A 25,180-nucleotide genomic window follows, 5' to 3' on the forward strand; every position below is an offset into this window, starting at 1 on the left:
TATATTTGACTCCTTGGTTGAGACTCTCCAACCTTTGCTAATCCCGAATAAAGTGCCCAGCAGAGCAAATATTTACAATGGCCCACATAAATGGTTTGACCAAGATTGCCTAAATCTAAAAAGACAACTCAGAAGCATATATCTATGCTATCGCCATCAAAATGCTAAAATCTTGCCTGAGGCCTACTATAAAACCAAAAGGATCTATAAAGCCCTTATAGCTAATAAAAAGAGACAAGCATTACAGCTGGGATGGGAGTCCTTAAGACAGGCAGCCAAAGATAAAAATTCAAAAAAGTTTTGGTCACTAGTTAATGGCTCTATCAGACCCTTTAACCTTGCCACCTGTAACATCCTCCCAAGTGTTTGGGAACAACATTTCGCCGACTTCCAAATGGACTTTCATTATTTTCCTTTAAAGTCCCCTCCTGTAGCTGATCACGGATCCCTTCCCATCTGGCCGCCGGTCACACAGATAGAAATACTCGATTTGATTAAAAACTTAAAACTGGCTAAAGCTCCTGGTGGAGATAATCTCCCCCCTGAGCTTTTAAAAACACATCCAGATTGGTGGGCGCCTATTTTAGCAAATTTATTTACTTTGATTAATAACAAGGGTCACTTCCCACAGTCCTGGAAGGAAGCCATAATTGTGCCAATCTATAAGAAAGGTTCCAGGACCGACCCTGCCAGTTATAGACCAATCAGCTTACTTTCTGTGATTGGAAAGCTATATGCTAAATATTTAAAGAACAAATTGGCCAACTGGATGGAGGAAGAAAATGTCCTGGGTGCGGAACAGGCAGGCTTTAGGAGTGGTAGATCGGTTATGGACCATTGCCTCCTTCTTAATCACCTTGCGGAAAAATATAGCAATCACGTAGGGAGTGGTTTATACGTCGCTTTTATTGACCTGAAGGCTGCGTTTGACTCAATTCCACGGGATTTGCTGTGGGCAAAACTGGCTAAAACATCGATGGATAAAAGATTACTGTTTTTGATATATAAGTTACACCAGAACACTTCCCTCCGCGTTCGCTGCGGCCAAAATGGTGATCTCTCCAACTCAATCATCACATCAAAAGGGGTCAGACAAGGCTGTGTGTTGGCCCCGCTCCTTTTTAATCTTTTCCTTAATGATTTGGCCTCCAATTGTCTCTCTGCTGACCTTCACTCGCCTAAAATTAAAGGAAGTAGATGCCCCATCTTGCTTTATGCTGATGATGCAGCCTTGCTCTCCTTTTCAAAAGTTGGCCTAAAACGTTTGATTAGAATTTTTATGAAATATTGTTCAGAGAATGTATTAACAATCAACTTCTCCAAAACTAAAATTCTAGTCTTTGCAAAATCATCATTAACTCCGGAATGGAAAATCAATGGCCATGTAATTGAGCAAGTTAGAGCATATAAATATTTAGGCATCTTATTCCATTCTTCCCTTTCCTGGGTGCCTCACATCAGTGCGGCTGTTGCAACGGCCCGAACAGCGATGAAGAGCATTGTCCGATATTATTATAATAATGGGGGGCAATACATTCCAGCAGCATTACAGGTGTTCAGAGCTAAAATATTACCCCAACTTTTGTATGGTGTCCAGATTTGGATATATGCTTTCAACCCTAAAGTGGAGTCAGTGCTATCTATTTTTTTGCGTCGAATTTTTGGAGTCCAAAATTGTGTTCCTAACGCCGCCTTGAGAATGGAAGCGGGATCTTACTCAGTTGAATGCTTAGCATGGTTATTTTCCTTTAAGTTTTGGACCAAAATCATGTATGCATGCCCGACAGGTTATCTTTCATCTCTTGGGGAAGAAGGTCACCTATCCACTTGGATGAAATGCTTTTTGGACAAACTACCCTATTTAGGCCTTTCGATTGAATTTCTTTCTTCTATAGAGTTTAGTAAGGCCAGACAGATTATTAAGGATAGGCTTAAGGATATTGATAGACAATCCACAACACAGGCGGCAGCTAAAACATGTTCCCCTTCCCAGCATAATCTCGGTTTTCACTTTCCAAAATACGCCCCATACCTAGATGTCCTAACGAATCCTACTTTACCAAGGCTCGTTTCAACTGCCTGGAGTCTGCGCTCTTGGAGGGCAGATTCAAGGGCATGCCCTTAGCCCAACGTTTCTGTATATGCAGAAAAGGACACTTAGAAACACTTCACCATGTCCTGTTTGCCTGCCCACTTTATATTGAGGAAAGGGACTTATATATTGCACCCCTTATACAAAAACAATCCAATAGATCTCCAGAACAGTGGTTAACATGGCTTCTATCTGGCAAAAATAGCTCTTATTTGATTCCAGTCGCTAAGTTTTTTTATACAGCACAACGCAAACGTATGTTATCTAATCCTATATTGTAATGTCTATTGCTTTTTTATCTTGTATGTAACTGGCTGTAATTTTATTTTCTTGACGGGTCATTGACCGTAATAAACGTAACGAACTATTGTGCTTCTCCCTTCCCTGAAGCCAGCTTGTTCTTCGTGGATTACGTTATTGTGGGTGTCCCATGAGAGTAATTTATTTAATAGATAGCGGGCGTATAATTTAGATGTTATGTCGAGTAGGCTTATTGGCCTGTAGTTCCGGGGGTCAGTTGGATCACCCTTTTTGTATATCGGGACTACGATACTAGTGCGCCACCCTTTTGGGATGTTAGCAGTAAAATTAATTGCAGAAAAAAGGGTGGCTAAAATGGGGGTCCACCAGGAGGGATCTAATGTGAAGATCTCTGGGGGCAGCATATCCTCTCCCGGGGCCTTGCCTGTCCGGAGGGTTGCAATTAACTCTTCGATCTCAGAGCAGGTAACCGGGGGCCAAGTTGGAAGGGGGATGGGAGACGTATCTTCGAAAGGGCTGTAGGGAGGAGGAGTGAGGGTCTCGAAGATGGCGTGGAAATGCGCCACCCAGACTTCTGGAAGAATGGGGGGGATATTTACACACGAATTTTGACAGAGCCCCTCGTGGATTATCTTCCAGAAGTTTATGTCATTATTTTGAAGAAGGGCTAAGCCAAGGGCACGCCAGTTGTTGGCGATGAAGGCTTGTTTCTTGTCCCTGAGCAGCTCTTTATATTGTTTTTTAATTAATATCAGGGACTCTATTGGGTTGCGTTTTACCTGTCTAATTTGGGCCTGGATTTCTTTTTTCTTCGTTCTGCACTCGGCGTCAAACCATGTCCTAGGATTGGCTGACTTTTTTTTTTTTGCCTTGGGTGGTTACAAAGGTCTTTAAATCTACTGTGATCTGGTCATATATTCCAAAAATGGTCTGTGCGCTGGCCGTGGCTGCCAGGCGCATATCTAGCATGTGCTGCGACCGCAGGTATTGGACTACGTTAGACCCAATTGTAATTGACCACTTAAGACGGGTTCGGCCAATAAGAGAGCCCACTTGGGAATTTGGGGACATATGTGGGGACGGATAGGTGTTGTTATTAAGGGCTAGCCTCAGCGGGAAGTGATCGCTATCTGCTCTAGGGTCAACTGAGAATTCCTTGACCAATGGGGCCAAGGATGGAGATCCCAGGACATAGTCCATGACACTCGCCCCTTTGTCGGTGACGTAGGTATAGAAGCCCCTTGAGACATCAAGCGCTGAGCCATTCAGGCACAGCAATTGGAAATTTACTAACCAGTGCGCTTGTGCTTGCCCCATCCTATTTGCAATTTTGTCCCAGGATTTCCTCACTGGGTGAGTACTAGGGGGCCAATAGGGGGTACCAGGATCCAGGGCAGAAATGCCCATTCTAGCGTTGAAATCTCCGCAGATGAGTAGCTGGTATTGGGGATATTGGCTTAGCAGGCCTTCAATGTAATTTTCCATTTCCAGCCACATGGGGGCTGCACGACAATAGGGTTGAGGAGGAAAATAAACATTGAGGCAAATAATGGTGGGTAACCCAGGGAGAGAAAGAATTAGTGGCAAACAGATATCTGGGGGTGTGCCGGGCAGCGTGGCTATGCGGCTGTCCATGGTTGTAATAACCATGGTTGCTAGGCTGCCACTCCCTCGGCCTCTGGCACAGGTCTTTTTAGCTGGTTTTTCCCATACCTTGTAACCCTGTAGGGTAAGAGTGAAAGAGTCCAGGAGCCAAGTCTCTTGTAAACAGATAATTTCAAAGTGGTGGAGGTAATCTATAAACTCCTGATCGTTCATCTTATTCCTCCAGCCGTCTATGTTCCATGAAAGTAAATTCACTGTACTTCACTGTGCTTCAGCGCTGAGTAAGGGGGGACTCAAATTGACAGGCGACAGTGTCGAGCATGGCCATGGGGAGATGGTGTTTATTTCAGGTGTTATAGTACTCACATTAGAGATGACCCGGGTGGCCGGGAATAGCGAGCTTGGCTGGTGTAACATTACCTAGTTTGACTTATTCGGAGAGCCTAATTCCTCTGGCTCTAGGTAGCACATTTCGAGCCAAGTAGGGTCTCTCGGTTTCACTGAGGCTGCTTTGCAAGAGGTACATCTATCTATTTCCTCCATGCCACCCATTGCTGGGTGATTTTTGGCCTGAAGCCAAGGTTGTGATGTTGGAGAAAATAGGTTGTCTGGATGTGGTGGTGGCATTTCAGTTTGCCCCTCTAGATTTGTGTTTGAAGGTAAAGGAGAGTTCAGCGGGCTTGTGTCTGGTTGGACCTCTGCTAAGCATTCTATCAGCTGGCATAGTCTATTGATGGTAGATGCCCGCTCTGGGTTTGACAGGTTCCTGAACAAGTCCAGCAATTGCATTTCTTCTATCTCAAGTTCCTGTGGTGAAGATGGTTTCTCTTTTGCAGGAGTAGAAGGCGGAGAAGTTTAAAGGACTTTTGTGGTTTTTAGGTCTCTGGTCTGGATAGACTTGCTGTTTGGTGGGCGATTGAGGAACATCTCTGAGGTGGTGCAGGCTTGACTAAAATGCTCAGGATAGTAAAATAGCGGCGTAGGAGGGGCTACATTAATGAAGTAACGCTGTACCACTATGCCACGGAGTCTTAACTTCATCCTTTCTTGATAGATCTGTTTGGAAATGGACGGAGATTGAAATGTGACTATAAGGTACCAGCGATTTAGGGTGGAAGATAAATTGGTCATATGCTTGATATAGTTCACACGGTATGGAGCAGATAAGGCCGTGCTGAGGCAAGTGTCCAGGTGCGATATGCTTGGAAAACAGGGCCAATATCCAGGTGCCCAGGGAAGGCACGTAACCGCAAGCTTTTCTGGGCACTGCTTGAGTTTCCACGCAGTTGGTTTGCGTAAGCTTGTAGAGGCTGTTGAAGCAAAAGGGGATTACACTCTGCACAGGCGATGGAGACAAAGAGGTGTCCCCAAAAGGAGATTTTCCATGGGCGTAGGGAGGGGTTTTAATCCCTTCCACCTAGGTTGGGTCCCTTTTTGATATCGCATTTTTATGAGCTTTGACACAGGGCTTGTCCAAATCTCTATTGGAGCTTGTTACCTTGTGCACAAGCCGGACAAGAACTGCTGCCTTATTCTGTCCTATCTCCAGCTTGCCTTAAAAACCAACACGGACTGAAGTTTATATTACCGTGGGCGGCACCCCCTCCCTTCCCCCTCCTTTCCCCTTTGAACTGCACAATTTACGGCGGTTGTTGTTGACTAAATGACTCCTAAAATCTCGAATTTGCAATTAAGGAATAACATCACTTGGCACAAACCTTAAATTCCTTCCTTGGAAGGAAAGGCTTATTGCCACGGAGGCGAGCAAACCCCTCCTAAAAGCAATATAAAGCAACCCAAACACCAACAGCCAGTTTCATATACAGGAGGCTACTTTGCTTTGTGAGCTTCAAGTTGTTTAAAGCCCAGTAAATGGTATATACAAGGAAGAAATGCCAGGAGCTTGGTATATCCCTTGGGGAGGGGGAATCCTCGCCAGCAAGCAAACAGGCAAAAATTACTCGGTATCCTTCCAGCCTTCAAAGAAGGACTTGCAGAAAAAATAGGAAGAAAGCAATACAAAGCCTCGCCACTCCCCTTCCCGCCCAGCCGGGCCAACCGCTGTAGGCGGTTTCAAGCCCGTGTGCTATAGGGAGGGACCCCTGCCGGGACTAGCGTCTCCTGCTGCTTGCTACCAGCTGCTTCGGACAATCATGGCTTACAGGCCGGAACGTGCAAAAGAGGCGGTGGGGCTAGTGAGGGGGTTCCTTTGGGACGGGGTAGATGAGGAGGGGGAAGAATTTGGGGTGGTAAGAAGTGGGAAACTAGGAAAGAGTCCCTCCCTGGGTGTGTTGTCGCTTTTGTCACAGCCATGAAAGACGTTTCTGCTGTCTTCTAGCTGCCAGGCGACTTCGGTCCTATCGGTGACCTGTACCAGGAGCTGAGCCAATTTCCTTCGGTAGTTTATGCCAGTGTAGGAGTTGGATTTGCTGCTTTTGGCGGTGCCGAGTGCCTGCCTCTCTACACGGGTGAGCCAATTGCAAGGCTGGTCTTTGCTCTCCCGATCCCCACTTCAAAATAACGTGTTGTGTGGGCAAATAACCACCAGAGGTTGGGCTGAGTGATGAGTGGCGTGCAGTTTCCCGTCCCGGCCTGCTTTCTGCATGCTTCATCACGGCCTTTTTGAGAAACGCACGTATGGACTTGAAGTACTTAACATTTTGTTAAGTGACTTCAGGCCACGCAGTCTAAACGAATAAACCTAATGATTAGCAGTGTAGCTGTGCAGCAACATTTCTAGTACACTTTAATATGCTGAAGAATAAGTGAGGCTCCCACTTTGATAACTAACTTAAGTAAATGCTAAGGGAGAACGGTTTGGTTTAGTTTTTTGGTGGAGGGAGAATCAGAGGTGCAAATTTGGTATGTGTGGGGATTATAATGTTTGTGTGTGGTGTTGGAATCTGATTTTAAATAACAAGAGAGCAAGAAAAAGGCCATACTAATCTTTGCTGTTAGTCAGCTATTTTAAAAGCAAATATTTACATGCAGTCTTCCCTGCTTTGTGCATCCCCAGAGGCTGAATTTCAGACCAGGTAGTGCTGGTTAAACATGGGGCTCTAACAGCCTCCCATCTGAACTGTGCCATAGACACTTGATGACCGAAGACAGCCAGTGCTGTGTACCTCTTATCTGCTGCTGAGAAAAAATATTGGATTGTCCTCCCTGTCCCTTGCCTGTTCCATAACTGGGATTATAGATGTCATTGAGGCATGTTGCCTTTTAACAACCTGCATCTTTTGGGACCTGGTGTTAGTGGAGGAGATGGCCCAGTCTTGCATAAACTCACACGTCTATTATAATCATATGCACTGCAAATAGCTGACTTGACTGTGTTAAAATAACACTATCCCAACCCAAACATCTCAGCTTTGCTGTTAGTTCCAAGCTAAAAGATGCTGTGTAATTTATAAAAAGAAAAACAATTATCACATATGCTGAAAGCAAAAAAATGTGGCTGCCCCCTGTGTATAATGACAGGTTAAGAGCCAAATATTAAACAAAAGTATGGATGGAGTCTCCATGGCCAGAAAAAATAACATGATATCAGGCCTTGCACCATTTCATGCAAACTGGCCAGTTTAAAAAACAACAACAAAACCCTGAAGGTTAGAAAATACACATTATGGGGGAAAGGGCTATCGGCTCCAGAAGACGGCATTGAATCCAGTCCAGGGTGTCCAATGCCAGAATCATGAAGGTTGTTTGATGCTCTCTTTAGGCTGCAAACATACTTGGGTGTAAGTCTCACTGAACTTAATATGACTTTTTTGTAAGTAGATATGTAAGTTAAATCCCACTGCAGTTAATGGGACAGTTAGGATAAGCAGACTGCAAAATTAGCCCAGAATCTTAGCCTAATTTGTATCTAATGTTGGAGTATGTTTTCCAGCTATTTATTTTGGCTTCTAGAATGTCAAATGTCTGTTACTCAGTTTTTAAAACATCAAGGCTATCCTGAATTTCAAGCATGAAAGGAAAATAGATGTATAACATGTGACCACTAAACAGTGATGAGGAAATATACCTCTTGAAATTAAGGTTTCCAAAAGTCTCTAGTGAGATGTCTTATTCTTCAGTTTCAGTTGTGATAAGCCACATTCCCCCTAAATGTCTTCAAACTCAACTGTGATCTCTCACATTAACTCTAGCATAACAGTTTTTGTGCCAATTAACCTTTATTCCCAGATTAGGTGCTCTTTCCTCCTGTAGCTCTACAGTTGGGCTCCGTTTCTGGACTCAACTTATTCATGATGTCCTGGAGTAGAATCAATGTCTTCTGTCTTGCTGGCTTTCTGGACTTTGTGCTTTCCACAGTTTTCCATATAAAGCAGTATCAATCCTTTCAGAGACAATAGTATTATGCTGTGGGGTGGGAAGATTCCCAGGCTCAGAAACCCAGTTTTACCTTCCGCCTTTCTTGCAGAGTGGTGCCAGCCTGACCTGGGGCGCCATCAGAAGCTGCAGTTCAGTCGCCAATATATCCTGCACCATGATGGCACAGCAGTTGTCCCAGTTACTCCTGTTGGCGTTCCAGTTGAGATCCGAGACCAGTACGTAGAACATCCAGTTCAAGCCAGGCTTGGATTGAGACAACCTGGCACAAGATAGGATAGAAACCAAAATAAGGATAATCTGTTTTTCTTAAGTTTTGAGACACATGAGAATGGGCTGTGTTCAAAGCATGTACTATCCCAATTACTGTCAACTATAATTGGCATCAGTTCACAAAGGTCACATGCAAAGAACTTTCCCATGCGTGCAACGTGAAATTCTTCAACTGGAGGGATGGGGGATCATAGGACTGCATATGTACCAAAGATATTCAGTCTTTCATGAACTATAACTCCTTTTCATGTAGAAGGGTTTTCACTAAAGCAGGTGGAAAGGAATGGGCTTTTCCAGATGACTTCTTTATTGAGTATTTATCCTGGTTTGCTTGTACAAAATTTACAGGGATGTTAGATTGTATCCAGTCTTTATCCAGTTTACAGGGCAGTTAAACAATAATGAACATTCATCCTGATTTGCTTGAAAAGTGTTTTCCGTGTCTTCTTCTTTTTTAAAGTGGATTTGTTGTGCTAAGGCAACAGAGCAATTTAATCCACTTTAATTGTGCAAACCTAAAGTTCCAGTATGCACTTGAATCATTCCTGCAAGATACCTACAGCTTGGGGGGGGGGCTTTGCTAACAGTGCTCTCAGAGCTGGCTCTGCCGCTCATGCTATCTCCTCCTATCCACAGACTGCTGATCAGAATGTCACCTACTGGGATGCGCAAGGCTGTTCTCACCCATCACTTGGAAATGGGGCAGAAACAAGAAGTGCTGGAGGTAAAATACTGTGCAATCACAGCTACTATTTAGGCAATGCCCTGCTATCCCTATAGAGCAAGGATAGTGCTGCAAACACTTATGAAATTCTTTTATGTTGGGTGTGGGGAACCTTTGGCCCTCAAGATGTTGCTGAACTACAGCTTCCTTCTTCCCTGGCCATTGGCCATGCTTGCTGTGGGAGTTGTTGCTCAGCAGCAGCTGGTGGACCAAAGGTTCCCTACACCTGCTCTAAGTAGATAGAGCAGGAATAGTGTTGCTGCACCTGGGCTTGCTCATTTTGTAGCACTATACTTTTAAGATGATTTACATCCATTCACATATTTTCTGTATCATAATTTTTTATAAAAAAATAAGTTTAATATTGGGATTTTTTTGTTTTTATATTTTAGACTGGGTGGCTGTTTTATTGCTGGTTCATTTCGCACTGTGGGTGTAGAAATTAACTTGTATTTTACAATTTTGGATTGCTGCTGCTCTTATTTTTTATCATATAAGCTGCCTTGAAAATGTTATACTCAGAAAGGCAGCCTATAAATATTTTAAATAAAAACAAATAGGCAAAGCTGGTTACTACAGATCTCACGATATAATGGAAGAACTTAATAATCGTCTTTAACACAAAAGTCTGAAATTGAGACACAGGTGAGGATGAAGAAAAAATGCGGTACTCTGTGTGCAGCATCTAAGGTAATCTAGGACATCTGCCTATGTGGAGGATGCCTGGACAGGCCCAAAGTGGAGGACTATAGGCACAAGCCCTTCAGAATGGTTTTACTGAACAGATAACTCTGTGCTGGGCCCCAGCAGGAATTGTAATTGTTTTAGTAGGGACTTGGGATTCTTCTACTGACCAAGATCCAAGTAGCTTCTTACAATCTGGGGTCACCATCCCTCACCTTTGAACATCTTCATCTCTCCTATATTTTTTCATTCCTAGCAGTGGAACCAGGAAGGAGAGCATATGCAGGGCTTGAGGGAATGTAGCAGGCCTATTGATTATTACATCTGTGGGTGGTGGTTGCCTTTTACTGATTTCTGTATCCCAGCAGGTCTGGAGCAACAGTGGGAGGGTAAGAAGCATCAATCTCACAGCACTGGATAAGCATGGCAGAGTATACACAGATGGTAAGGGCAGCAGAAGTGGGCTTGGCTGTATGCTGCTACTCTGCAGGCAAAGCAAGAGATGCTCTTTCTGTCCTGTGTACTCTGCTCTCTGCCAGCACAGCACTTGTTTGTGCTTCTTCCTATTAACATTCTCTTCCTAATCCCAAAACAGAGTTACCTCTGTTATTCTATGCTCTGTACTTTCCTCTTCATTTCTCTTTCAAGCCTTTGCAGGTGGTATTTGTGAAAGTCCTTCCTGGGTATCACTGCAACTTGGAGTTCCAGGAGCACCCCAAGATTTCAGATATTAATGACAAGGCTAGGCTGGACTGCTGTGATGAGCATCACGCCTATCTATGCCCCTAGGTCACAGAGCTCTCCTGCTGCTGCTGCTAACTTAGAACAATAACCCTGCTGATTATAATTATTCCAGGCTATTATCCTTTGTTCAGTGGAAGTTACACTACTTGAGAGTAAGTCCCATTGAACAAATTACTGAGTAAACAAGCATAGGTTCGCACTGTCAGTCTTGTCTGGATTTAGTCTGTTAGCTTGTAGGTAACCTGTCCTCTATTATAGCAAGATGTTAAGTAATAGGCTGAGACTGGATACAAATCAGAGAGACAACTGTTTGTTATCAACAGGCTTGATACAACTACTACCATTCTTTCCTGTGACCTTGTGCAGTGGTATCATCTGTCTTGGAGGGAATACAGAGTTGGCTCAGGAGACATGGTAGGGAAGGTCCCATAGAAGCAATAAGCAGTTGCCCATTATCACCCTTTGAGACTTCCCCATTTCAAATGAGCAGCAGAACCATTCAGAAGTAGTCCCATGAATCATCATGAGGCCTATGCTTGTATCACCAGCACCTTACAATCAACAATATTGGAGTTTTTTAAGGATCAATAAGGTGCAATTTTCCCTGTTGCTCTCTCATGACCACAAAATTGTCATTCATTGTAATATTTAAAAAGGCATACTATCATACCTGGGCAAGGTCCTGGAACGAGTGGTTGCCAACCAGCTCCAGACATTCTTGGATGAGACCAATTATCTGGATCCATTTCAGTCGGGATTCAGGCCTGGTTTTGGTACGGAGACAGCCTTGGTCGCCCTGTATGATGACCTTTGTCGGGAGAAAGACGGGGAGTGTGACTCTGCTGATTCTCCTTGATCTCTCAGTGGCTTTTGATACCATCGACCATGGTATCCTTCTGGGGAGACTCGCTGATTTGGGAGTTGGCGGCACTGCTTGGCAGTGGTTCTGCTGCTACTTGGCAGGCCGTCTCCAGAGGGTAGTGCTGGGGGAGCATTGCTCGACATCCTGGGCCCTCCAGTATGGAGTTCCGCAGGGGTCAGTTCTGTCCCCCATGCTTTTTAATATCTACATGAAGCCACTGGGTGCGGTCATCAGAAGTTTTGGAGTGCGTTGCCATCAGTATGCTGATGACACGCAGTTCTACTTCTCTTTTTCATCTTTTTCAGGTGAGGCTGTCAATGTGCTGAACCAATGCCTGGCTGCGACAATGGACTGGATGAGAGCTAACAAACTGAGGCTCAATCCAGACAAGACTGAGATGCTGTTAGTGGGTGGTTCTCCTGACCGGATGGTGAATGTTCGCCCTGTTCTGGATGGGGTTGCACTCCCCCTGAAGGAGCAGGATCGTAGCTTGGGAGTTCTTTTAGAACCATCCCTGTCACTCGAGGCACAAGTAGCCTCGGTGGCACGGAGTGCTTTTTATCAACTTCGGATGGTGGCCCAGCTACGTCCCTATCTGGACAGAGAGAACCTCGCTTCAGTTGTTCATGCTCTGGTAACCTCTAAATTAGATTACTGCAATGCGCTCTACGTGGGGCTGCCTTTGAAGATGGTTCGGAAACTGCAGCTCGTGCAAAATGCAGCGGCCAGATTGATAACAGGGACCCGGCGGTCCGAACATATAACACCGATTCTGGCCCGTTTGCATTGGCTGCCTATATGTTTCCGGGCCCAGTTCAAAGTGCTGGTGTTAACCTATAAAGCCTTATACGGTTCGGGACCACAATACCTGATGGAACGCCTCTCCCGATATGAACCTACCCGTACACTACGCTCAACATCGAAGACCCTCCTCCGGGTGCCTACTCATAGGGAAGCTTGGAGGGTATCAAGAAAAAGGGCCTTTTCAGTGGTGGTCCCCGAATTATGGAACAATCTTCCTGATGAGGTACGCTTGGTGCCAACATTATTATCTTTTCGGTGCCAGGTCAAAACTCTCCTCTTCTCCCAGGCATTTTAGTATGTGTTACAATTGTTTTTTAACTTTTTTAAGAATTTAAAAATTTTAAAGTTGTTTTAAATTGTCTAAATTATGTGGTTTATTGTATTTGATGTATGACTGTTGTGAACCGCCCAGAGAGCTTCAGCTATGGGGCGGTATATAAATTTAATAAAATAAATAAAAATAAATAAATATGTGTAAAAGACATAATACCGTGTAAGAAGAGGCCCTAAATCAGGGAGGCCACAATAGAACCTGAGAGATGGTTGCTTCCATGTAAGCCCCTTTAGCACTGCTCTTCTGTAATTAGCTGAAACTAGAATCAAAACTGTGGTTGTACATGGCACTTATAGTGCTAATAATATACCTCATAACAATCTGTAATGCCTGTCAATATGGGCAAGATCCTAATACATATATTATTTATTATTTGATTTATATCCTGCCCTTCCAGTAGGAGCCCAGGGCGGCAGGATATTTTCATCAAAGTAAGTCAGTGACAGTCCTGCTGTTCCCTACTAATAGTCCTTCGTTACTTGTTTCCTCCTTGCTTCTGCGCCAGTGCAGTAATAAGGAATAAAATAAATGATTGAGCAAATGCTCAGGCTACGAGAAGGAAATGCATCCCCACCACCACTTGGGCAGGAAACAGGTACAATTAAAGAGCCAATTCATTATTCCTATAGTTTATGTAACCAAAACAACTAAATAAAGGGCTAGTATTTGAAAAACAAAAGCACTTTAAAAGAAAGAGAAAATGTCTGATAAAGAGCCAGTTGCAGGGAGAAGCCTCAATAGCACTTTGTTAGTCAATCCTGAAGATGCTAGCTCTGCAATTATGTTTTCAGTTTTAAAAGTCACAAATGATATAAAAAACGGGAGGCAGAAGAAAATGGAATGCAGTGATATGACAGCAGCACTGTTTGGGCTCTTTATTAAATAAATAGACCAACTTTGTCTATTCTTGAGAAAACATCTACTTCCTAACTGTTAGAACAGTATGACAATGGAACCAATTACCTAGGGAGGTGGTGGGCTGTCCAAAACTGGAGGCATTCAAGAGGCAGCTGGAAAGCCACCTGTTGGGTATACTTTAAGTTGGATTCCTGCTTTGAGTAGGGAATGGGACTTGATGGCCTTATCCAACTCAACTATTCTATGATTCTGTGATCTGGTGTGGAAACAATCTGACTGATAGAGTGGTTGTTCTGTCAGGAAATCACCTCCAGTACCAGAGACACATTACTTATTGGTCAGAGTCTGCACTGGATTCCTTCCATGAGCAAATATATAATTTTATGAATCGCTTCCATTTTGCCCCTTCCCCTGATGGATGTTCCACAGACTACCAGCAAGAGCTGTCTGGTCAAATACTGGCACAGACTCATCATCCAGTCAAGTCTGTGTGAAGCACATAGTATGAATGGGGCCTGTTGGCTGTTCCTTGGTGATGAAGATGTTCTGCACATGCTCAGAGACACATTTCTCTCTAGTCAGCTTGCAAGTGCAAACATAAAACTACCGCATACTGGGGAAATTGGGTTCCATGTTTTGAGTTCTACCTAAAATAGATTTTTAGGGCTGATACCTATGATTCTCAGCTAAAAGCAAACACTGGAGCTGATTGTTTCTACCAGGAGTAAAGAAAAAGTTACCTGTCAGCATAAACTGGAATATATGCTATATTTCTGGAAAGGGAGCAACCTATGTGGCAGACTGTATCTCAGAATATGAATTGCTGTATCTGGAAGAGGTGCTAGGCCTGGCAAAGTGTCTTGGTTTAACAGGATAGATATTAATTTACTGACACACTCACACAATTCTGGCTGTGAAACAGTCTGAGGCAGAATTCTACTGAGACCACATTCAAGTTTAAATAGCACAATTTAAGACCCTCTCTAAAACACAGTCTACACTACTTGACATTTCACTGTCTATGCTACTGCTTAGCTTGTTGGTCTTTAGTTAGTAAATCCTGAGCTCTTTATATCTTAAATATGAAACTTCCACACCAGTGTGGAGCTTGCTTTCTGGGCAGAACGAATGCGTGTAACCCCACAAGTGCAGCAGGGTTATCTTAGGCTGGTAATTGCATGCTATTTAGTAACTTGTGACTGCCTTCATTAATCCTCAACAGAGCACAGTCATTTCTTAATAACAGGAGAGCCTGCTGTCTCATCTTCAGAAGCCTTAATTCCCCCTCAATGCCTATGGGAAATAGATCAGTCATTCAAACAATTACCCACAGTGGTGTGGTCAGCGTTGTGAGCTACTTCTCTTTCCCCACTTGCATTCTGATTTGGTGAGATTGGTCAGCCTAAGGAGGGTCATTACCTATTTTCCCATCTGTTCTTCTGCCACCCAGGGCAGTTTGGGTGTTTTGCCTGGTCCAGCTCAGAAACACAGATACTATATGTTGCGGAAAGAAGACACCCCAAAAGGCAGCCACTTTTCTCTCAAGACAGCCCCCCACAAGAAGGAGAGAAACCAGTTGAAGCAAGAAAGGTATCCACTTTTTATTATTTAGTACTAATATTTGGCATTATTTGGCATGTGTACTGTGCCACATTCTTTACCATCTTTATCCTGGACCAATCGTAAAGGAAGGCTGGCCAGAACAACATATTCTACTACATTTCTCAGAATGACATTTGTTTTTCATTAAATGAATAAGGAGTTATAAGGAGTGAGCAACCACTTCTGTGAAGTCTAGTGATACTTGATTGTTAACATTGTATTTCTGTTTGCTGGGTGGGGGAAAATTTCTTAACTTTAGCTGGTTATTTTAATGATGGTTATGGTTAGGGTGTTGGAGGGAGATGGGTATGATTACTGGGAACTGGTATGATAGCTTATAATCACTATGGTGTTACATTTTTTATTTTTCTGTTATATCAAATACTATTGTCTGTTTTGTAAATCACCTTGTGGCTGTAAGGCAATGAATAAGTAAAATAAGTAATAATGATACTCTGCAAAATAATATTTTTAGATCATTTAAGTTCCCATTCACCAGGGCAAATTCAGTGCATGGACACTAGCAAAGGTCTAAGAGCCAATTTCCAAGCAACACCATATTGTGCTATTGTTTCCTCAGTACAGCTGTAAAGTACAAAGTCAGCACATACCATCCTAAAGATATAATGAATAGAGAGGGGCCTGTGACTTTCATATAGGAACAGTTGGAAGATATGGACCTGTTTGCCCCAAGGTATTCAGTACTTAGAAAAGAGTCAGACTGAGCGCTGCAACTTGAGTACCAGATAGGTGGTCTGTAGTAGGAAATGGATTCTGGGTGCTCAGAGGCTCTCATTATTCTGCCAAAAAAGTTCAGCTCTTCTACTGAAAATGGATTCTAGTGCAATATTCCCTCACCATAGTAACCCAGAAAGGCAGAATCTTCCCTGTACTGTACACAGTGTACAGTGCACTGTACCCAGAACCTGGTGTGAGTTAATTGAATCATTTGGGAACTGTGATCATAGTGCCATCATATTCAACGTATATAAGTGGACAATTCGCCACAAGAAAGCCCAAAATAGTCATATTTGACTTTAGAAGAGGAAACTTCCTAAAATTGAGAAGATAGGTAGAAAGGAAGTTGAAAGGGAAAATGAGAAGGGTCAAATCTCTCCAGATTGCACAGGGATTGTTAAAAACCAGAATAATAGGAGCTCAGATAGAAAGTATACCACAGATCAGGAAAGGTACCACCACAGCCAAGATTATGCCAGCATGGTTGACAAGCAGAATCAAGAAAGCAGAGGCAAGAAGACTTCCTTCAAAAACTGGAAGCCTTGTCCAAATGAGAACAAAAAGGAACACAAACTTTGGCAAAAGAAATGCAGACAATAAGTGATGCAAAAAAAATGTCAAGAATCACATCACTAAAAACACTGAAGGCCAACAATAAAAAATAGATCAATAAAGGTGTCAACCCAGTGTGCAGCATCTGTGAGAAAGGCAAATTCCATGTAAAGGATAATCTGAAATAGGATTGAAAATAAAACTGCCAATATGATCTCCACCATGCCCCTTCTATGATGAGCTTCCGCCGGGCCATGAAGACCTGGCTCTTCAGGCAGGCTTTTGGGGTGGGTTAGGTTTTTACTGTTATGGTTTTAAATTTTAACGTTTTAATGTATTGTTTTTTATCTTGTACGTCGCCCAGAGTGGCTGGACAACCAGCCAGATGGGCGACTAATAAATTTAATAAATAAATAAATAAATAACTATCATAATGCCGTTACAGAAATCTATGCTGTAACTACAGCTGAAGTAGAGCATACATTTCTAGTTGTCTCACCTCAAAAAGGATATTATAGAGCTGGAAAATGGTCAGAAAAGGGCAGACAAAATGATAATGGGGTGGAACAACTCCCCTATGAGGAAAAGTTGTATTTGGGGCTTTTTATTTTAGAAAAAACATAAATAAGAGGAAGGATGGCAGTGGTGTATAAGATTATGCATGGTGTAGAGATAGTAAACAGGGAGAAGTTTTTTTTACCTCTGTCATAATACTAGAACCCAGGGCCATCCAATGAAGCTGAATGTTGGAAGATTGAGAACAAACGAAAGAAAATACTTCACACAGGACATATTCACACAAGATGCAGGGATGGCCACCAATTTAGTGGCGTTAAAAACAGATTAGACAAATTCATGGAGGATGAAGGCTATCAGTGGCTATGAGACATGATTACCATTTTCTACCTGCACTGTTGGAGGCACTATCACAAGTTAGGAGAGTGCTGTTGCACTCTCAGGTCCTGCATGCAGGCTTCCCATCAGCATCTGTTTGGCCACTGTGGGAACAGGGTGCTGGGCTAGATTGGCCTTTGCTCTGATCCAGCACAACTTTTCTTATATCCTTATGTATTCTGGATGCAGAAATGGCTGTTTCAACCCTCTGGCCCCTCTCTTTCTAGGTATGCTAAAGAGCATAATAGAGCCTCTTTCAGGACAAATTCACATTGAATTTCTCCATGTGGTTGCAGGCAAATGCAAGCCTAGGGAGAATCATGCAGAAATAATTCGGTGCCTGTGTTTTGTGTGAGCGATCAAGAGCTTAAAGATTAGTTTATGACTTTTAAACTACAGGTAGAGGCATGTTTATGGAAGCACGTCATTAGGCCCCACTTACCTTAGCCTACTGGCAGATTGTCTGTGGCAAATCCTGAAGAGTGGAGAAAGCCTGCACATGATGTTGAGGCCTACATTTGTTTGTTTGTTTGTTTGTTTGTTTGTTTGTTTATTGTATTTATATACTGCCCCATAGCTGAAGCTCTCTGGGCGGTTTACAATAACTAAAAACATTAAAAACAAATACACAATTTAAAAATGCATCTTTTAAAAACAATTTAAAACACAATTTAAAATACATGCTAAAATGCCTGGGAGAAGAGGAAAGTCTCATGGAAAACTGCAGATATTCACATCAGTATTCTTCACACTACTTTTCCCTCTGCTTTTGTCCTAGGATGAGCAGTTTTTATACTATGACAATTGGGGAGAGGCGCTAAGTGATAAGAGCTTCCCTGTTTTGTGTGTGCTGAACATTGAAACCAGTAAAGTTTCAGTGCTAGAGGGCATCCCAGAACACATCTCCCCTGGGCAGGTTAGTACAATGCAACATGGGAAGTTAATGGGACACTACTCAAGCCTGGACAGATCACAAGCTTTTCAAAATAATGAAGCAGGATTGAAATAGATTGGGGGGAGAAAGTCCCTGACTTAGATGTACTCGTATTTATTTTTATGTCTTGCAGAAGCATACATGAAGGAGCATATTGGGGCTCCTGGGTCCTAGAGTTGGTTTTGGGGTCTCAAGACTCCATTTCTCTTGATGGTTTTTGCACCTTTTGCAAGAACAAAGTGTCTCTCTGTGATCCTTAAGCCCCTGAATCCAGTTTCAGTGCTGAACTGAACAAGGGAGTCAGACAAAATCCTTCTGTATCCTCGAAACTGGTGCTGTGGGTATTCAGAGCCCACTTTGCCTCTACCCAGATAGAGGAAAGATTTCCACCCAGTTTCAAAATTAGGCAAACCACCTCCAAACTCATCCTGTTGCCAACTGCATTGCCTGTTGTAGTAGATAATCTGTTTGGGACAACATGCTGTCACATTAGCTCCCCACTAAAATGTGAAAGTTCATGAACTTCCGGGAAGGGTGACTTAGCCTGTGCCTGCTTTTGAGACGGGCTCCTGCCTCAAAAGAAGCTTATTCAGATATATCAGTCAGTTTTTTCTTTTTTTTTGACTGATTAAACTTCTCCCGGGTAGGGAGAAACGAAGAGATTAACCTCAAAGCCTATTTTTGTTGGGACGACCAGATCTCATTAATTTATGGGACGAGGTCCAGCCGACGAAGGTGGGACGGATTTTCAACAGCAAGCTCTATCTGTTAAAGCGAACGTTCATCTTATCTTCTAAGAGAGAACGCATTAACAGGCAAGCACCCTTCTTTCTATATTTTTCTTTTACTTGACTTAAATTGTTGCTGTTTAAAAGAGATTTGCCAGATTGATCGGTTTTTGACATCTCACTGGGGAGCCGTAACTTCTCTCTGCTACGCACTAATTAATAGCTTATCTCTGTTTTTGTTGCAAAAAGCTGTCCTGGATTTGCATTCTAAAGATACACACAGAAGAGGGATTTCTATTCCAGATTTTTATTTTGAAAAATATTATACTGTTTTGAGACTACTCTCTTTTTGGTCTATTTTATTTTGACGAATCTGTTTCTTGACGATTGCCATTAATTGTTTCGATCCTGGGAACTGCATTTTGTTTACTTAACTATTGGAGAGATAAGGCTGTCTGCTCTGTTTATACTGTGATGTCACCAAGTTTGGAGTATTAACCCAATTGTTGCTGAAATAAGAAGTGGTTTTCCTATATTTTTCTTTTAAAATGGCAATTAAGAAAGTGGCTGAGAATCTGGAAATAACTATGTTTCAGAAAATAATGGATGAGATTGAGATAACGAAAATTGAATTGAGTAAAATGAAGCAGGAGATTAAAGATATAAGGGTCCCTGTGAGAGAGGTGACCCTGGAAGGGGTCCCTGTGAGAGAGGAGACCCCGGAGATTGGAACAGGGGTCCCTGTGAGAGAGGAGACCCTGGAGACTGGAATAGGGGTCCCTGTGAGAGAGGAGATCCCGGAGATTGGAACAAACGTGGAACAGGAACAAGATTTGGAGTCTATGGACTTTAGAAATAAAATCTATTGTTTGGAACTCAATGTTATCTCTGAAGAAATTAATGAAGATTCTAGAGATAAAGTTATCAATGGCATGGATTATCTTCTGGACTGGAATGATGTGATGGAGCCCAATATAGAGAAAATCTATGGAATTAACTGCAGCCATGTGACAATGGAAAAACTTTTAAGAGATGACCCAGTGTATTTTGAAAAAAAGAACAGAGATATGATTTTACAGCAGTATTTCAGCAACCTATTCAGAATGGATGGCAAGAAAATATTTGGGATAGAGGTAATTCCCATCAGACTCTTACTATATGACTATGGCTTTGACAGCAAGATTATTATGGAATACTGATAATGGAAGATTGGATATTGAAATTACTGGACTTAACAAGACTACTGAAGATGGAAGATGGAAAATGGAACTAATAGAGATAATAGAACAATGGCTACTGAAATTACTGAACCTAACAGATTCTGATGTGATGGATTAATTGAAATGTTTATTTTGACTATGGTTATGACAATAAGATTATCATAATTAGTAATGAGATGGATTAATCGATATGCTTATCTGGAAAAAAAAATTGATAGATATATTTCTTAAAGAATTGAAATCTCTCTTTGACTTTTTGTGGAAAGAATAAAGTAATGTTTATGAGATTTGATGATTAAGTAAGATAACTACTGGAGGAAAGTGATTTTATAATATGACTTAAGAGACAGGATTGCTATATATTATAGACTTATAACTGATTTGATCTTTGACAAATGGGAAGTCAATATTTTACTCTTTATTTTTTATTTTTGTTTTTTTTTCTCTTTTTTTCTTTTTGTTTAACTATTTTTGATTTTGTTTTTTGTCTTTGAATGTTTTATGATTTTGTCTTGTATGTTTTATGAAAATTTGAATAAAAATTATTGAAAAAAAAAAATAAAATGTGAAAGTTCATGTTCTCTCTGTTTACTGCAAACAGCATCTTTGCAAGGGATTTGTGGAGCCGGGGGGAGCCATGCACACTGCTAAATTACTAAAGGTAGCAAGTCGCTATTTAAATCCATTGGTGCTGGAATAAAGGGGCTTATTCATTCATTAATATCAACTCGAGTACTAGAGGCTGGAGAGCATCAGAAGCCTGCTGGAGAAAATGCTACTCTCTCAGTTCCATCTCCTGACCCTTCATCAGCTGCAGAAGCAGACACATATATCCTATGCATTTTGCTTACAAATATTTCTCATCATGAAGTAGTCTATAATCCAGCCCTTGGGGAATTCCTGGCTTACATGGCCTTGAAGATTGCAACAGGTATCAATAAAGGGCTTTGATGAAGAATTTGATCATCTGCTGTGACATTGTGTGCATCATATGGGGAGACAATGGAGACCTAGCGTAGCCCATCATACAGTACACCCAGATGCAGCTGGCTTATACTTTGCTTTGCTTCCCTGGCCAGGCCCTGTGGTCCCCAGATGACAAGGGTATCGTGTTTGTGGGCTGGTGGCACGAGCCCTTCAGACTAGGTTTGAATGCTTGCTCCAACAGAAGGTAAGAAAGGTCTCATTGGCCCTTAAATGTGAAAGAACATACTATTCTTGTATAGTATCCTACTCTCCAATTGGCTATGCCTGAAGCTATTGTTTCAGGGACACTTCTGAAGGCAAATTTTAGCTCAGTTTGGAGAAAAAGGTGAAGACGGGAAAACCATGTCCTCAACAATAAAGAGTTCTCAATCAATGAGCTCGGTTATCATTTCTGAAATGATCATCATAGGTTTGGAAGAAGCCCAGTGGGTTATTTATTAGTACAGCTCCATCCCTGCCCTTCTTAAGACAGATAACCCATGCCTAAATTATTCCTGATGGGGGCCAGCCCACATTTTCCTTAAAAACCTCTAAGGAAAGACATTCCACGGCTTCTCTAAGTTTGTTCCATGGAAGACAAATAACCCTGATGATTTTCCTAATCAATGTAGGATGAAGGGAAGGCTTCCAGATTCTTGGTTTCACTATCTTTTAAGTGCAGAATAGGAAAATTTGATCCTACACTACAGTGACTAACATAACTTAATTCATCATGGGGTTGGTGGTAAAAAACCATGTTCCCTGTTGGAGACTTCTCACCATTCCCTTGCCCCTCCCATAGGTCAGCCCTATTTCTCTTGGATCCCTCTGGAAGTAGCTGTGGTAAGTCATCTTGGACTAGGCAGCTTCTCTCTTGTCCTACCGAGCAATGCCATTCCTTTCAGAATTTCTCAGGGAGTGAGGTGTATCTGTGGCTTCTCACTCACATGAAGCCCAGAGTGGATTTCCTGACCCTGACACAAAAGGTTTTGCACAATTAGTTAGGACTATTGCATTGGAAATGAGAGCCAGTGTGCTGTAGTGGTTAAGGTATTGGACTACAACCTGGGAGACCAGGGTTCAAATCCCCACGTAGCCATGAAGCTCACTGGGTGACCTTGGGCCAGTCACTGCCTCTCAGCCTCATGAAAACCCTATTCATGGGGTTGCCACAAGTTGGAATTGACTTGAAGGCAGTACATTTACATTTTATTGCATTTGAACACATGTGAGATTATTTGCCTGTAAATTGCACAAATGAGAGCATTTCAGCAGATACAACTTTTCCTGTCTTAGTACTGCAAAGAAAGAACAGTGACTACCAAATTTACCACCTGTGCATATGTGAAAGCCACAAGAGTCTGTGGGATTCTGCAGCCTAGCAAGGCTCAGTTCTGATCTTAGTTTTCCCATACTTCTCTTTTGGAAAGGAGCTAGAAAATGTCCAGAGACATGTCTTTCTAATATCTCAATAGTCAGCTACAAGTCTAAGTCAGTTAGCTTGCAAAGATCTTAGACCTTCTCTACAGATCACTTGCTTCAGATTTACAGTATTTGGCATCCCAAAGATGTGTATAGCTTCTTCAATCATCGTATTACTCCTTTCCAATATGTTTTCTATTGTCAAAATATGAATTAAAATGTGTTGTCAGAAGAAGCCCTGGAAGTATCCCTGCAGGGGTTTTCAGAAGATAAATTCAGATGACCCGACCATTCATGTTCTGATAATTTCATCACCTGAGAACTTTTGGCCAATTGCTTTTATGAGATTAAAAGGCTCTCATGATCTTTACATCTGTCACGCCACTTAGACTGGACTCTGTTCCCTGACACTGCATTATGTATATGGTTGCAGAGCTACTATCCTCAGATTCCCAGGCTATCTCCTCTCCCAGGCTCAGCCCTGACAGAACTCACCTGGTATACCTGGAGGGTCCAGTATTTGGTCCTCATCGCCAGTGCCTGAAGCTACAGATGGCAAGTGTGACACTCCTCATAAATAGCTGCTCTGAAGTGTGGAGACTATGGGGGAAGGGCGGGTCATAATAGCAAAGGAACTGTGGAGTCTGAAATAAGTATACAGGGGGGGAAGCATTTGGAGTGTAGAAAAGCTGAATTTGCCGTGATCCTATTGTTCAAGGTAAAAGGTTAAAATGATACAATTGTTATATGCATCTATTACTGCAAAATTAAAACATTTGTTTAGAATTTAGCATTTCTTGAAAGGGTCTGGAAGAGAGATTCGCTTGGAATCCACTACTGAAAAGATGTAGAGCAACTGTTATCTGTGGGATTGAGGTGAAGGAGTAGTGTGAAGATTGCTGCTACATCTTATCTTCTCTCCTGTCTTCTAGCTCAGTTGGCAAACAAAGCTCACATCTACAGTGGTGGATATAGTCAGGACTGCCACAACTGGTAAGTCCCAATTCTAGAGACAGAGTATACAAAATAGGGTTACTTTTTCCGATCACCCTGCCTCTTCAGTTTCCACACTTCTGCCTCTTGGCTCCTGCTACCACATAAAAAAAGCGCAAACATTTGCTTTTGTTACCTGAAAATGGGGTGCCTTTGGGTCAGACATATACACCATATTCTCACATATGGTATCTTTTTTATGCTACATGTTTTATTCTGTTCTCCAACAGTTCACCCAAAACTCCTGACTTTGTCCACTTTTTACTTCAGCTTTCTCAGAAGTCTCCACAAACTCTGTTTTCTTCCTTTAAGGTTTTTTCGGGATTTACTCAGGGGCACTGCCTCTGCATTGCTGGGCTGGTGACAACCATAGAGTCCTGCTTAGCACTCCTCAGAGGAGTAGAAAGGTATGTTGAGACCAGCAAGGAAGGCCTTGGACGTGAATTTAATGGGCCAAAAAAAGTCTACAAATCTCTTATCACCTTCCACCAACCCTGAAAATTTGCAATATCATGAAGAAAAGCCAAAGAAAAGAGTATAGGCAAGATGTTTAGGTTCATGTGGTGTGAATTTGCAACAATTGGTCTTTGAGAAAATGTGTGTATGTATTTACTTCTCACATTTGTATTCCACCGATAGACTCACTGTTACTAGATTCACAAGAACCCCCATGAAGAAGGTTAGGTTGAAATATTGTTGTGACCTGCTCACTGAGCTTTATAGCTAAACAAGGATTTGAACCTGGATTCTCCATGTCCTGATAAATGTTCTGATAAAGTACATTTGTCACTCAGCTATACGCTTCAGAAATGTGAGAACCAAGGTTTATTTACAGCTAGGGAAGGTTATGTGTACTGAACCTGAAATGGCTTATATGGTGTGGGTTTAAAGAGAATCCATTGAAATTATAGAGGAGGAAACTGACTGAGAGGCTGGGTGGCATGCAGGAGGTCTGAAGACAACAACGGGCTAACTTGCCCCGCTGCCATGGATAGGCAGGGGCATGTGATCTAACTTTGGACTAATTTGGTCTTGTAGCTGAGCAACCACTTTTCCAGTCCTCATCTTCCTTTATCATCTCTTGCAGGAGCTGCTTGTTGTGGATACCAAATTGGGGAGTGTTAAGTGTATTACAGCAGGTACAATCAAATCTTAGTTTGTAGGATACAGGCACTATATTGTTTTTGCTCAGATCTGTTCCAAAGACCAGACACAGTAATTGGAAGGTCTCCCATATCTAATACGTCTTACCATTTCAGAGATCTCCTGGAAAAAGCTGAGACTAGAATGGCCACAACGTAGCTTCTTGCTACATTTTCAACAAGAGGCAACCAGCCTACTGCTTATCCATGCTAGATCTAGTTCCCTTGCCTTATGAGTCTCCTTCTAAGGCAAATGAAGCTAGAAACTTGGTACTGTACCAGTAATATTCACTATGCATATAGAGATGTGAAGACCTGGAAAATTTGGGGGATTTTTTTGGGGGAGGGGGGTATGGAAAAAACACGGGTGGGTCTGATTTTTCAGGGTTGTTTTTCTGGGTCTTCACATCTCT

At 42.3% G+C, this 25,180-nt stretch overlaps 1 protein-coding gene across 8 annotated transcripts in view; it reads left to right on the top strand.

The window, feature by feature from the left end:
* The first annotated feature begins 6,030 nt into the window (after positions 1–6,030).
* Positions 6,031–25,180, top strand: part of LOC133380482 (acylamino-acid-releasing enzyme-like) — a 57,991-nt gene continuing 38,841 nt past the window's right edge. For 3 of the 8 annotated variants that reach the window (XR_009761451.1, XM_061617825.1, XM_061617831.1), the window contains exons 1-13: positions 6,031–6,144; positions 6,297–6,426; positions 8,385–8,511; positions 9,203–9,290; positions 10,340–10,418; positions 15,027–15,166; positions 18,141–18,278; positions 21,324–21,415; positions 22,013–22,053; positions 23,066–23,187; positions 23,565–23,625; positions 23,938–24,032; positions 24,713–24,764. Coding sequence is in view for 7 of the 8 variants with exons in the window: in XM_061617825.1 (XP_061473809.1) it covers positions 6,112–6,144; positions 6,297–6,426; positions 8,385–8,511; positions 9,203–9,290; positions 10,340–10,418; positions 15,027–15,166; positions 18,141–18,278; positions 21,324–21,415; positions 22,013–22,053; positions 23,066–23,187; positions 23,565–23,625; positions 23,938–24,032; positions 24,713–24,764 (1,198 nt within the window). In the remaining variant the exon portion in view is untranslated. Of the gene's footprint in view, positions 6,145–6,200; positions 7,699–8,384; positions 8,512–9,202; positions 9,291–10,339; positions 10,419–15,026; positions 15,167–18,140; positions 18,279–21,323; positions 21,416–22,012; positions 22,054–23,065; positions 23,188–23,564; positions 23,626–23,937; positions 24,033–24,712; positions 24,765–25,180 lie in introns of those variants that run through there. The other 5 variants (XM_061617826.1, XM_061617827.1, XM_061617828.1 and 2 more) reach the window with 5 other exon arrangements.

This window comes from Rhineura floridana, chromosome 3 (assembly GCF_030035675.1).
Source record: "Rhineura floridana isolate rRhiFlo1 chromosome 3, rRhiFlo1.hap2, whole genome shotgun sequence".
Lineage (NCBI taxonomy): Eukaryota > Metazoa > Chordata > Lepidosauria > Squamata > Rhineuridae > Rhineura > Rhineura floridana.